Below are 14,332 nucleotides of genomic sequence, written 5' to 3' on the forward strand. Positions count from 1 at the left end.
TTTTTCTCTTGCTTTCTGTCCTTACAGACAAAGCTAATTGTTTCCCCCCGAAGGCCCGCCTTAAAGCTATCCCAGATTATGCATAGTGATGAACTAGAACGGTTCATCTCATAATATTTTATGACCCATTGTTTTATATACTTCAGATACTGCTCATTAGTTAGTAACGTTCTATTGAATGTCCATTTACTCTGTGAACGGTCCCTGGTTTGAAATACTAGATCAATAACTAATGGGTTGTGATCGGATAGCAATTTCGATAATTTCTTTATTCCTTTATTTCTACAGCCGTAAGCAGAGATGAAGAAACCAAAAAATAATCTCATTTAGCATATTTCTTATGGGGGTTTGAAAAATAAGTATATCCAGGGTCGGTAGGGTGTTTTGCCTCCCACACATCCATCAAATCATGGCTAATCCTCAGGGCCGATAGAGCCTAATGAACATGAGGTTTTCTCCCCAGAGATTTTTGAATTCTGACACTGCTTGCTTCATAATGTATATTCAAGTCTCCAAATATTATTAGTGGGCCTGGCCATAATGCTAGCTCAATTTCTAGATCATTAAAGATTTGTGGATCATCCTCATTCGATCCGTATATCGTGCATACTGTCAATCCCATAGGCAGTAATGCAATAGTCCATCTCCCCCATTTATCCTCCAAGACACGTTTAGCTGGGCCAATACTATTCCATACGTGAATTGTTACCCCTCTAATGGTCGAGGTTTGAGTGGAGCATGCTACGAGGGTATAGCCTTTTACAATTAAGGTGTCTCGCTTTCCCCAGAGAATGTGCGTTTCTTGTTGGCATATTATGTTAACTTTTATCGTTCTTAGTGATTCAGCGACCCAAACACGTTTTACATTGTCATTAAGGCTTCCAACATTGATTGAGCAAACGATGATTTTACCCATTTAAATTATATGGTTTTCTCAGCTTTGATTGTTCTTGATTGTTTATATTTGCACTCCCATGCCTTTGATTTACGCTCTCTCCAATTTTTTTCTTTTTCTTCCCCTCCACCCTGTGCCCAACACCCTTAAAACCCCGACCCCTACTAACTCCCCTTTCATCCCACCCTGACCGCCCCCCCCTGTGCCCATGATGGTTTCCACCACCCCATCCCATGTTGAAAGGCATCCAGACTGGGCTCAGTCTGTTGCAATGGTTGTTGCTCCCTGATCAATATATCTTGTTACATGGCAGCATTAGGCGAGAAAAAAAAATATAAAGCCTTATTTTAATCTTTACCAGCAGAGAAAAAAAAGAAGAAACATAAGGGAAAAGAAAAAGGAGCCCATAATAGATACTAACTTAAAGTCAAGATTAGTCTTCTTTCCCCTTGAAGTTTAATGTTTCATGTGTGACCCAATTATTATATTTATCAATCTAAGATTTCGAGCCCCAGCTCTCCAGATATTCTTTAGTCTTCATCTCGGAGGTGAATTTAGTCTTCACCTCGGAGGTGAAGAACTGAGTGTGGTCACCCTTGATTACTTACAGGCGAGCAGGATACAGCAAAAAGGCTTGTCCCCCCAAACTGGCTTGATCATCTGGCGTAAACGCCATTGTCTCTCTACGGTGAAATGGCAGGCATCCGGTTAAACAAAGAAAAAATAATCCTCCCCACTGCGCTTTGTTGTTGGCCTGGCTTTATCATAAATAGACTGACGCAGTAGAAAATTGCCAAAGTAAACCAAAATAGCACGGGGTTTTGTGTCCGCTCCCACAGGTTGTTTGAGATTAAATGGAACCCCGTGTGCCCTCTGCACTTCCTGAGTCCAGTTCCATCCACCTGGATGTGCTTTAGATAGCATATCAAACATGTATGACCTGGTATCCGACCCTTCCTTTCCCTCTGGTACACCAAGTACCCGCAGATTATATCGGCGTTGCCGATTTTCGTGGTCTTCTAACTTCCATTGTATGTCCGTTAGTTGAGCATCATGTGTGATAGTACTTGCTTGTGTGTCTGCCAGGTCGTGCTCCAGAGTTTCCTTTCTTGTTTCAAGGGTTGCCAGGCGCTCATTGATTATACTGCATGACTTTGCGACTTTCCTAACAGTCCCTTGAATCTTCTGCATGGCTGTCTGTGCTCGCCTGCTATCTTGACTCTTCTCCTTAGGATGAGAAAGTATACATTGGAGAACAGTTTCTAAGGTTGGGGTGTTGAGGGAGATGTGCTATTGCCTTGGGGGGATGTTGTAAGACTTCTAAGTAATTCCGCCCCTGAGTGATCCCATTTTAGGCTTTTTTTATGCAGGTTGAGCTAGCTTGTTCTTCTTGTTACCTTACGGATTGGGGCCGTCGGATCTCTTTTATCACTGTCTGAAACCTCGTCGCTCGAGTCACCTAGCGAATCTGATCCCAAGCCTGACCCTGACCAGACTCCGTCTGAAAGTGAAAAGAAGCAATCCATATCTTCCTCACTATGGTTCGAGGAGGCAGCATGGTTCTTAGTTAAGGCATTTCTCTGTTGGGGGTTTAGCGTGGTGGTTTCCGATGTTGTTTCCTCCAATTGAACCCCAAACCCCTCCATCATACACCCATTGTCACCACTTGGCCCCAGTTGCAAGCAGGGGGCAGTGGGGGGCAATTGAATTCTCGCTGTTACCTCGCTGATTTCAGGTAAAGATACGGGCGCAGATACAAACACAGATACAGTCTTGAGCAAAGTCTCGTGCCGCTACCAGTTGTCATGGCATTATCCACCCCTATCGCACCACTGCCCGTATCACTGCCCCCTTGACTTTGCTCACCTGTTCCCTCTTCTCCTTGTCGTTGTAACTGCTGAGTCGCATCATACTTAGCTCCTAGTGCGGCTCTCAACAGCTCCAGGACGGAGGGCTCGCTCGCATGTGGCTGAGGCGGAGCTACGCCCTTGCTTTTCCTGTCCTCCGCCTTCTTCATCCGGGTTGTGGAGTTCCATGCGGACTGCTTCTTTCCCCCGCCTTAGAGTCCAATGATGTTGCAGACTTTGGAGAGGAGCCAGCACCCGCACAGGAGCGCGTCTTCAGACACGCTAGACAACCTCCTCGCTCGTCGCCGCTGGGTGTCAATGCAGTCCAAAGGCAGGGCAGTGCCCCAATGAGTTCTGCGTGGCAAATGGCGACCCCGCACTTGCTGGGACCAGAGCAAAGCTGCAAGTAAGAAGGCAGGGTTTCCATTCACTCTTGTTTCGCTTCTTTTTTTTCCCCCTTTTTTCCCCGCTTTTCGCCAAATATCTCCTTATTCGGGCTCCAACATTATATTTATAGCGGTATCACGCCATCATGCTGCCTAGATTTTCTCTGACATATCAGATATAATCCGTGACCAGGGAGCTGCTGTGCGACCGGCTCAAGTAGTCGCCATCTTGCCTCTCCCTTCCCAGCTTCTCTTCCTATCAGCCCATAGCACTGAATCCTAGAAAACCATTTACAATTTTTTTAAACCATTCATTTACTCAAAAAACTAAAAATCATATATCCATATAGTAAATTAACTGTTTTATGTAAACAATAAATCATAATTAAAAGTGCCTGATATTCCTATTAATTAAATACTGATTGCCTTAAATTAAGTGAATAAAAAAGAAGCTATTTTAGTACTAGCTTATGTTATATTAGTTTATTTGTGTAACGCACAATTATGAAGCTTCTTAGCATTGTAGAGACTGATATAACAGACAAGAACTTAGAAATTTAAAGACAAATTAGAAAGCATTAGTTAATGGGAAGACAATCTATCATAAACCAACCTTTTAAAGATTTCTGAATTTTATAAGTCTTGTTAACTGCATAAAGGTACGGACAGGGAATTCCACTGTCTTGTCACAGAGCGCTTTCTGTAAGTGGCAGTTTGTGTTATCACCACTCGCAGTAGGGGTGGGTTAGCTGATCAGGAATTTCACACCTTACTGTGGTCACCCAAAAAAGAGTTGTATGAGAGTATACCGCTCTATGCACTGTTTTATGGCTGTAAAATCACCCCAGGATATGATTGTACAGCCAACGCTTGCATATTTGTGAGAGGACCAGTGATGCACATAGGTATATGTTCACAGAATCACTAGGTGGAAAGCATAATAATTCTAATGGTGGTGAAGACAACAGCAGTAGTTCCAGCGAGGTTTGCAATTTTCCACAAGGTGTGAAGCTAATGCATGGACAGAGACTTCCTTTTTTGACACATAATCCATATGTCTATGTGTATATGTGGGAAAATACATATCTGAACAAGAAGGGCAGCATCTATAGTGTGCCCTGCACAAAAGAAATGAAGACAAGAACAGAGAACAGAGAACAGATATAACTATAGGCCTGCAGCTGTCAGCCAGGGAATGTGACCGCTGAAGACATCTGCTTCAGACATCCCTGCATCTGAAAGAGCTGTTATTGCTTTTACAAATGCTGTCTGACATGCCAGTGTGATGATCACAATTTATGTAGAGATGCTTCAGCCCTGTCTGCAGACAGTGTGGCGTTGCAGGGCTGTTGGACATCTCTATACCCTGTGCTATTTTGAGGAGAATGTGAACAATGTGCAAGGTTGTTGGTAGCAGACCGACTGCCCAGACATTCCCAAAATATGTTCTAAGTTTGTGGAGGTATTGGAGATCTAAAAAAATTATAGTTCATGATCAAAGGAAGCACATATGGAACTGAACGAGCAAATAACATAATCATGTGCTAATCCACCCCATATAACTACATTGTTGCAAACAGAAGACCAGGTTCTGATTATGTTACCAGCTTACACCTGAGTTACATTGGAGTAGGTACAGTTAAGATACCTGTGACATGTGACAACATCTCTAATGAGACAAACCGAGCATTGATTTCTTTGTACCCCAGAAACCATACATCTTAATTCTTCCAACTTTGTTTTTTTGATGTAAGGGAATTGTTTCTGATAGTCTCCAGGACTGGATCTATGCCATCTTCGTTAAAAACAGCTACATGTAGGATGTTTCTTTAAAGAACACCCATAGACTTGCTGTCTTGAAGTGTTGGTCCTTTTGGGATCGCACACACTGTTAACAAATTATTGTTATCAGTGGTCTTTTAGTAGCTTATAATGGACATTCTATAGCGTAACATAGCATATACATTAATGTATTATAACATAAGATACATAGCTATAAACCCATCCTCAGTATTGTACATTATCTCTTTCTCATAAAGAGCATTCCCCTTCACTAATATCACAAGAATTTGAGCTTAGTTTCTCAAAGACAATTCATGGTTGTGAGTTGGCCTTAGTTCATGGCCCTTTTGACCCTTTTGCAACAAATAGGTTGACATGTATGACATCAATCATAGAACAATAAATTATAAAATAATATCGGGCACCGAACAATACAATATATAGAAGCAATCAAATGTTAACGAGATTAAAGAGCATGTATGGAGGGTGTTTGAAAGTTGAACCACTCATTTCACTTACTTTGGACTGGGCCGTATTTCCTGTCCATTTTTGTACCACTTCAGTTCAATGGTAGGATCAGCCAATTCAACCACAAACCTCACTCGAGATCCTTTATCAACCTGATATGCAGGGTCTAGTTTCTTTGAGAATGCTTTGGGAAGGAAGGATTACATGAAAATTAATTTCAAAGACTTTTTTGCATTTCTTTTAGGTTGATTCTTACCTACAAACCTGCAAAGGCAATTTACAACATAAAACTAACAACATCTAATCAGGATTTGCAATTCTTGGCGTCATACTGTTTATAAAATGTTTTATAAAATGTTATCTTTCAGTTAGTAACACATTCCCTTGTGTTATATGTATACGGATTACTCGTTTGTCAATCCATGCATCACTTTTCCTTTTTTGACACTTGCCCCATTCCTCCTCTTTTCTCTCTACCAGTGTCTCATAGCTGAATAATTCTAATATTCAAGTGTTGGAATGCGTAATGTAAGGATCTCAGGTGTCCCTAAATGTTTTCATACACCCTCCACTCTTATATCCTGTCCCTTCAAATTCCATGAATCTCTTTGTTCCGCTTATCCTATGAGCTTTGGCTTTAGTAGGTTCCACCATAATGATGCAATATCTAGCTTAACCACTGCAAGAAGTAAATATAGCTTGATGGACCCAGGGACCCACCAGCCCACCATTATTTTAATGTTTTATATCTTATTATGCAATTTAAATTACAATAAACCAAGCACCTCGTTATTTAATTTCTCTTAACATCAAGAGAAACATTAGATCCAATCCAGTTAATGTACATACCATCCATTGTGAGTACCGTACCTTCGCTCTTTTTTTCTTCTCTTTTCATGCGCTTCAGCCGTTTAAGCATGCCCCTGAGGTCAGTGATGCCGTACTGGAATGCAATTTTCTCATATTCAGCTGGATGAGCATTCTTTAGAAGTTCCCAAACATCTATCTCAGGACCTTCTTCAGGCTTAATTTCTCTGACGATGTGAAACAAATAGTATCATTTATTTCACGAGGCTAACATCATTCATGGTAACAGACCAGAGGACAACTCCAAAAATGAACCACAAATGTTACATTGGGTAAATCCCCAAAATTGTTATCAGAGTATTAGTATTAGTGACTAATTGCAGTTATGCATTTTTTAAATGTTATGTAAGGAACATTTTCAATGTCTCATGCATAAAAAGCTAGTGAAAATCTTTACGGACAATAGTGTTAGATGTCAATCCTTAATCAAATTTAGATACATTGACGAATACGTTTTCAGTCAGGACCTTTAAAGTAGCTAAGAAGGGCCACACCATTAAAAAACACCAGTTCCACAAATATGCTGAAAGGAGCAGAGTATGGATCCAGAGTAAAGAAAAAATAAGAGCCTCATCTGCATTCATTTATGTGTCTGTCTGTCTGACATGGTACCTCATAAACAGTGTTGCTTACTGTAAGCTACGCCTAGAGTCAAGGACCTTCAAACGTTTATGCTGGCCTGCATTATAAGGGTTTTATCTTTGGTGCAATTGTGTCCATTCACGGCATAATAGTGCCCATAGTGTAATAATGGTCATCCTTGACTATTACGGGTATTATTTAGTGTAGTTTTCCCATACCGGCTGCCATCATTGACATATTAAGAACATGACTGGTCTACTTTTAGCCACCCCTTGCAGAATGATGGTTGTTTCCCGCATAATAATGGCCATAACTAATATGCGTTGGGCATCCTGGATGTTATGGCTTTCAGCTTTGGTACGTTGGCGCTGGTAAAATTGTGGCCTTTATTCGCACAACATAGGCATCCTTGGTGCTACGGTGAGCATCCATTACCTATGATTGCAATATCTGGGCACTTTAAGCAGAATCTGTCAATGTGAGGCATTTTACATGATAGTACTGATATTTATGGATTGGTGTTTTCTAAAGATGAAAACTGATATTTTAATGGCAAATATGTTATTTCAGAAAAGGTTTGTATTCTGGAAACTGAGTTTGGTTGCCCAAAATGAAAAATGGTATTTGATAGAATTAAATATGTGTATTTTCAAAAACCTAATATGCTGGTGAAGACACATTATTTTAGTTCTAAAACACATTTAAAGTTGATAGCCAAATGATCATTCAAGCGGAGTTGAGGGGGAGGGGGGGGGGGGATTTACTGCTCCAGCAGCCCCCCCCCTGCAACCATGCCCCCTCCACGCGCACAAATTAAAAAAATTGGGAACTGCGTGTAAACAAGGCAATGCGATTCTGGGGCTGGAGGAATATAACACACCAGGCATCCATTGAAGGTGGCATGTGTATTCGAATACCAGTTGCAAAACAAAGGTAAGTTAGGACAGGGAATGAGGAAGGATTTGGCTATCAAAGCCTATTGTAGGAGGAAAGTTGGCTCATAGGGTTCAGGAAAACCAAGAAAAGCTAATGGGGGAGGTACCCTTATAAGTCCATGGTGCATGCTAGTGCTGGCAAAAATCGAACATTGGCGGTTTCAGGGAGTTGCCCCACTATAGTTAATCCTATAGAGATGTAAAAAAAACTGTGTGCTGCAGATATACGTGTTTTAAAGGAAAGGAGTGGAAGAAGATATTTTCCCTCAAATGATGAATAATATGATGTTATATTTAAAAAATGTTTATGTGGGGAAAGTGCAATCACATTTAAAAATCATGAAAAACACTAGACCATCAGCATACAAGGTCACAGTGACTGCTTCTAAACCGGGCTCTAGGTTATCATGAAACTACATAATTAAGAAGGTCATACTTTGTCAATGCTAACTAGATGTAAAACATAGTTTACTTTCATCTTGGTAAAGACTAAAAGTGACGTTCTCAAGTGTATTTTTAGTGTCACGGACAGAGGTACAAAGTAGCCCACAACCAAGTTTATTTTATTCATTTATTTATTTTATTTCCAGGGCAAGCCGAATTTTAACTCCTGTAGAAGAACATTGCTTAACTCAGTATAGGAGAATTTTAGACTCCTGCAGGGCCACATTGTTGTCCCATGAAGAGGAATATTTGAACTCCCTCTAGAGCCACATTCTGTCCCTGTAAGTGGTTGAAAGTTGTCAACTCGTGAAATATTTTGGTTACAGATATCAATTTTCCAAGCAATCATGCACAGTGCAAATGAACGCATGCAATGAACAAAGCAACAAAAAAACACAACACCACCACAACACCCCTGTGGACTAGTTCGTGCACCAAGGGCCATGATCTTCAATATTTTTTGGTGTATGTCATATTTCACTACTGATCACTATCCAATAGTTAGACTTAGTTTAAAGTACCCTGTGGCTCTGAGTGTAATGGGGCATTATCATTAATGTCAGGGCTTACTTAGAAGCCGGTGAATGGAGGGACCTTGTAAGCACCAGATTTAGGTATTACAAAGCACACTGGCTTCCAGGAATGTTTCAGTACTTGAATGGGCGAATGTTAGCCTTCTGGCTAAGTTGTTTAACAACACTCACAGAAGTAAATAGATGAAGGTCAGAATAATGAAAATAAGGCGATTGACATATGTCTGCAGGTATCGTTCGTTGGGAACCTGGTTGATTCTGTTTTCCAATCCCCACCTGTGCGTCTTGCGTGTTTTTTCTCACCTACGTTTAAGCAGACCACTAAAGTCAAGCTCCCCTGCGTCCTCTTGTCCTTCACCACTGTTGTTAATAAAAAGAAAACAGACCAAATCTTTTTTCAATACAGAGAGACAAGGTCATCACTCTTTCCAGACTCTAAAGGCACACATTGCAAAAACAGTAAAAACAATTAATAATATCATAGCAACACAAACTTGCATTTCATTTCTGACACAAGAACGTTTTAGTGCATCCATGTGCTTGTGATCAGTGAACGCAATGGCTTGTGTTGCTCTGTGTGATGGCCTAGCGTGGCAAGTTTTTGCACATTTTCATAACAAAAATTTGCCAACATTTGTGTTGCATTTTTTTCTTTTGGAACACAAATGCAAGAAATCCGGCCAGGGCAAAATGCGCTTGTTTCTGCAAGACCGAGTTTAGATTTCACCTTAACACATCTGTGCCAGAAGAAACAAACGTTTTGCGCTGGTCTGCGTGCTATTAAAAATAAGTATTGAAATGCACCGGTCTTTTAGTCCTTAACCATCATGTAAATCATAACAGAGAAAAGTATAATCAAGGTACATTTTATTTTCCGTTTTAAATTAACATCAGAAACATATTTTTTTTAAGTAGTCATTTTAAAAAAATCTGAAAGGCAAGTACTTTTGCAAGTCTAGATATTGCCAAATATTTTAAAATATTGCGGAATATTATATAGGTTTGCAAGATGACAACAACAATAAAGAATGCTTTCATTTTTGTAATATCCTAGCCATAGTTTTTTTTATGGCAAGCGTTTTCTCCTGTCAGAATTATCATGTAACACAAACAAGCATCATGATATGCTTATAGTGACTCACTTCACCCCGATGCCACATTGTCTGCTGTCGTGTCCGTGTTGTATTGGCACTGAGATGTTTAGCTCTTTAGCCCACTTAGCAGTTAGGATTTCATGGTTCCCTGACTGTGCATCCACCAAACATGTAAGACCCTTGATCATATTACATGGACTGAAAGCAATATGAATGTGATTTTATGATTAGTCTGTGTACCTGACCACAAGATTGTTGATACACTGGAAAGTTAGCACAACTACCCATGGCACCACATTGGAACCCATAAAAACTATCTATTCACTGCACCACCATCCATACCACTAAATTACTACCCCACCAATGCTCTACCACTTCACAACAGGTTACAACAGCATGCCACACTTACATTATTACCCATTACGACTGCAAGGAACACCTTTCAGTAATGCCATCCCAAACCCTCATTACCATTTCTGATCATCACACTACCACTGCCTAGCATTATAGTACCAACCAGCACAACACTGCCACCCCTCAGATCCAGACAACCACTTTAAGGACTGCACTACCACCTGATACTATTAAACTGCGACCTCCACACTAATACACTTCCATGGCAACACACCACTCTACGACCCTCTGCATTCCACTAACATTCCAAGCAATTCCCTTCTCCCCAATACTTCTCTAGACTCGGTAGCTCTATACTATGCGTACTTATAAGAAAGCACCTGGATGTGGTTTGAAAGAAGGATTGTCTGCCCAGAAACATTCACTTATAGGGACTACTACTTGTAAAAACAGATCTTAGGGAGTGCTTGAGTGTTTTTAGAAATGTTTCTGGTTGTTATTGGCGTTGGTGGGTACCCTCTGAAGTCTTTTTAGTTAGCTTTCTTGTTGTTTTGACATTCTAGAATTTCTTTTAACCCAAATTTAGGTAAGCATAAAGTTGGTAGGGTGCTGGATGTCACTAGGCATGTCTTTGGAGGGAATGTTCCAGAGAGCTTTTGGAGCTGTACTAATATCTCTTGGTGTATGCCGTGAGTAAATTGCAAGTTATCCCATTGTTCTCTGTGCTTGTATTAAGACTGTCTTGCTGTTATATATATATATACATATATATATGTATATATATATATATATGTATATATATATACATATATATACATGTATATATACAATTATAGGTACATTCTTCTTAAAAATGAACATCCAGCACTCCAAGGCAAAATTTTGACACTCGGTCTCCTTTATTTATCGGACGAGGTTTAACATCTAACATGATCATGCCACTCCACGCTTCACTGGTTATCATTTGTAAAAAAGAATTATTTTCGGGGAAGCTTCCCTGGTGAATGAAGTTCATGAGGCCTCCACTATATGTTGTTGAGATGCTGCTGTTGTCAGTTCGAGGACTACACAATTCAATATATGGGTAGAGGTTCTCAATTCTGGGACATAGTAAAAAATGCAAAAATACAACTCTAATTATGGTTATTTCTTCTTTTGTTGCAGTCAGATCTCTTCAACCAGATATGCTTTGCTCTGCTTTGCAATAAATAGTGAGATGTGTGAAGGAACTTGAGACCCTCCTGTGAACCCAGCATTTGTTGAAGCTTGTCCTTGAGAAGCACAGAGTGGGCTTGTGCTACACTTTCCCAATAGGCCATGTAGTAAATTACACTTGGCTTCTTCAACATAGACTATGGGTTGGTCACCTTAATTTAACTTCGAGAAAGGTGAGGGTATCTGGTATACAAGCTCAGCAAAGGCCATCCTTGTGCAGAGTACTCAATGTACTAAGGTGATCGAATTATGGTCTATGCTGGTAGCACAGGTCAGATAGCACCATACCCAAGTGACTCAATGTCCAAAACAGTTGTAAAGTAGTTAGAGGTGGCAGGCCTTTGTGTTAGATAGCATCAGAACTAGGAAGATGCCCTCCTTTGACACGGCTCAGAGCATTTTTAAATTCTTATTGAATATGCCCACTTTGCTCGAGGCATGATCACCACACAGATAGGTGTAATACACTTCATTGACAAATACTTCTATAAGATTGCAGCAAGAAGTATGAAGAAGCTTCTTTGTTTTCCATATGGAACACCCTTTTGTTTCACTTTTTTGCCTGTGGTACTGATTATGATATTATGGGAATACTCTGAAAGATGTGTAGTTTTGTTTTTATGAACTTTCCATTCTACATGCCTTCTAGTTAATTCTGTTCATATTCACTGTGCAGTGTTCATTAAGAAGGCATCACATTAAATAATGTTGTTATATTTGGGTGTATATTATTTGGTTAATTTGTATTACAATTAAAGTAAGATTACAAACTCCTTTAATACCACTAGCGTGTGGGCAGCTCTAAATGTGATGTCCCCGCTCGGACCTTCATCAGGCAGTCATCACCCTAGGTGCCGCCTGAACAACAGCAACACCACAGACTTGGTAGAACGGATTCTGCCAAGATAAAAGGAAGCCGCATGAACAAGTGTAGAGGAAACACTAGTGCACCTAACTATCCCTCCAGAAAGTCCTGCTCAATATGAAGAAACAGACTAAGGCAGGTATAACCCTATGATAGGACAGCAGGTTTGATGATCTTTCTATAAAAGTGACGTAGATATGTCATTCACTGGACACTTTCTGGCTGCTCAATCTACGAGGTAGATGGTAGACACAGAGAAGAAATCCACTAGGAAACAAAACTCATTAGACTGGGAAGGTTAAAACAGCGAATGTGAGCTTCATAAGTGTTACTAAATGATTGGCTCAAATCGTTGTCATGTTTGCAAGCTCATCCACCACTCTGCAATGACTAACAAGAATTAGGGGTGCCATTATGATATATTTTACAGGTGTTTTGCGTATCTCCTTAAGGATGTTTATGGCCAGAGAGTCACCTGCAGACTGCAAGTGCACCAAACATGAGTAAATGTATAATGTGTGCCTTAACAGGCCGGAGGCTGTTTCCTGATGCTGAAATGAGATGGACACAGATATATTGTTGATTTTACCTTCTCTTGAAAGCAGAGCGGATGTCGATAGACGGTGCTGCTTCAGGGGTCGCTACAAATGGAAATGCAATTGTCAAACATACACGTTGCATTGGTCTTTGAGTGCCAGGTAAATCACAATTTGAACTTCTCAATCATGTGTTACAACCTAATATCTCGAGTTATCTCCTCCACGAAGCCTACAGAATTACAGCCAATAACAGTATATTTACACGTAAATCTCATTTCTATTTTCAATTTACATCATTTCCGTTTATGAAGTCATGTAGATTTGTAATCCAGCTATCAATTAGCAACTCATTTAGATGAATATTCAATCATCCAATACATGAATTAATCTGCCAGCGAAACTGTGAATCTATACATCAGCAAATGAATCAATAAATTGTACACATAATTATGACTAATCAATTGTTCACTCAAGCAGCAAACGACTCGATCACCCAGTGATTGCGCAAATCGTCCAATCAATCAGGAAAAGAAGCAAATGCTTAATCAATATATCAACTGATTTACCAGTCAATCAGTCAAGGGTATATCAGTCATCCAATTGACCACTCAGTCATCAACAAATCACTCAGTTGATCGAACGAGCATTTAATTAGTATATAGAATTAAGCAATCAGTGATCCAATCAAAGATAAAAAATAATCATCCACTTAATCGGTGAGTCAAACACTTGCATCCAGCAACTCGTCATTACGTATCTTAATGTATGGACTCACTCAAATTACACACTCTTTGGCTGGCCAAAGTCATTTCTTTCCATGCTCACAAATGTACTTTTAATGTAGAGTGTATCAAACTACTTTGCTGAATTCATTCCAGTAAGCAACATGCAGTATAAATATGGTTGTGTTCATCCAAGTTTAGGGGTCGTGTGGCTTTCCTGCTAGTTGAGGCACTGGGAAAGAAGCCAGTGGTGAAAGAACTGGATAATCACCCAAAATGTTTCCATGGAGTGACCCGGGGTGGAATCTCCATAATGAGAATTCTCATGGCGGAGATTCCGCCACGCGTGTGGAGACTCCCCCATGATTGCGGCGCCTCTGCCACGAGCGCGGATGCCCTTTGTGAATCAGGCTCTGCGTGTCGCATCGCAGTGCAAGCTTCCGTCCTTATTTAAGAGTTATGTACAGGGTACGAAACCATTTTGTTGTACACTATTTGTTGGGATGTGATATGTAGAATACCTACCCATCAACCCAAGGTAAGTGGTAGGCTCAGTTGTAGCTAATTTATTGCAACCTGCAGAGAACTGCATGGTGCTGCCACCTAGACATCCGGTAGTACCAATGGTTTACAGTAGGACAGCAATTTAGAATGATCACTCTTACGATGAGGCCTACCACCTGACAAAAACTAGGTAAAAAGTGAGTGCTCACATTTCATAACTCTATGGCTACCAGGTAAAGGTGAAACTAGCACAATGATTTTAACAACCCACTTTGAGGTTGACTAAGATAACCCATCTCA

At 40.3% G+C, this 14,332-nt stretch overlaps 1 protein-coding gene across 33 annotated transcripts in view; it reads right to left on the reverse strand.

Annotated features, from left to right (window-relative positions):
* The window catches only part of MYBPC1 (myosin binding protein C1), a 330,430-nt gene that overhangs the window by 199,749 nt on the left and 116,349 nt on the right, over nt 1–14,332 (reverse strand). For all 33 annotated transcript variants that reach the window (XM_085653283.1, XM_085653281.1, XM_085653300.1 and 30 more), the window contains 4 exons: nt 12,857–12,908; nt 9,043–9,099; nt 6,249–6,412; nt 5,430–5,562 (listed from right to left, as the gene is read on the reverse strand). In XM_085653283.1, coding sequence (XP_085509409.1) covers nt 5,430–5,562; nt 6,249–6,412; nt 9,043–9,099; nt 12,857–12,908 — 406 coding nt within the window. The remainder of the gene's footprint in view (nt 1–5,429; nt 5,563–6,248; nt 6,413–9,042; nt 9,100–12,856; nt 12,909–14,332) is intronic.

The sequence above is a fragment of the Triturus cristatus genome, chromosome 4_1 (assembly GCF_964204655.1).
Source record: "Triturus cristatus chromosome 4_1, aTriCri1.1, whole genome shotgun sequence".
NCBI classification, from domain to species: domain Eukaryota; kingdom Metazoa; phylum Chordata; class Amphibia; order Caudata; family Salamandridae; genus Triturus; species Triturus cristatus.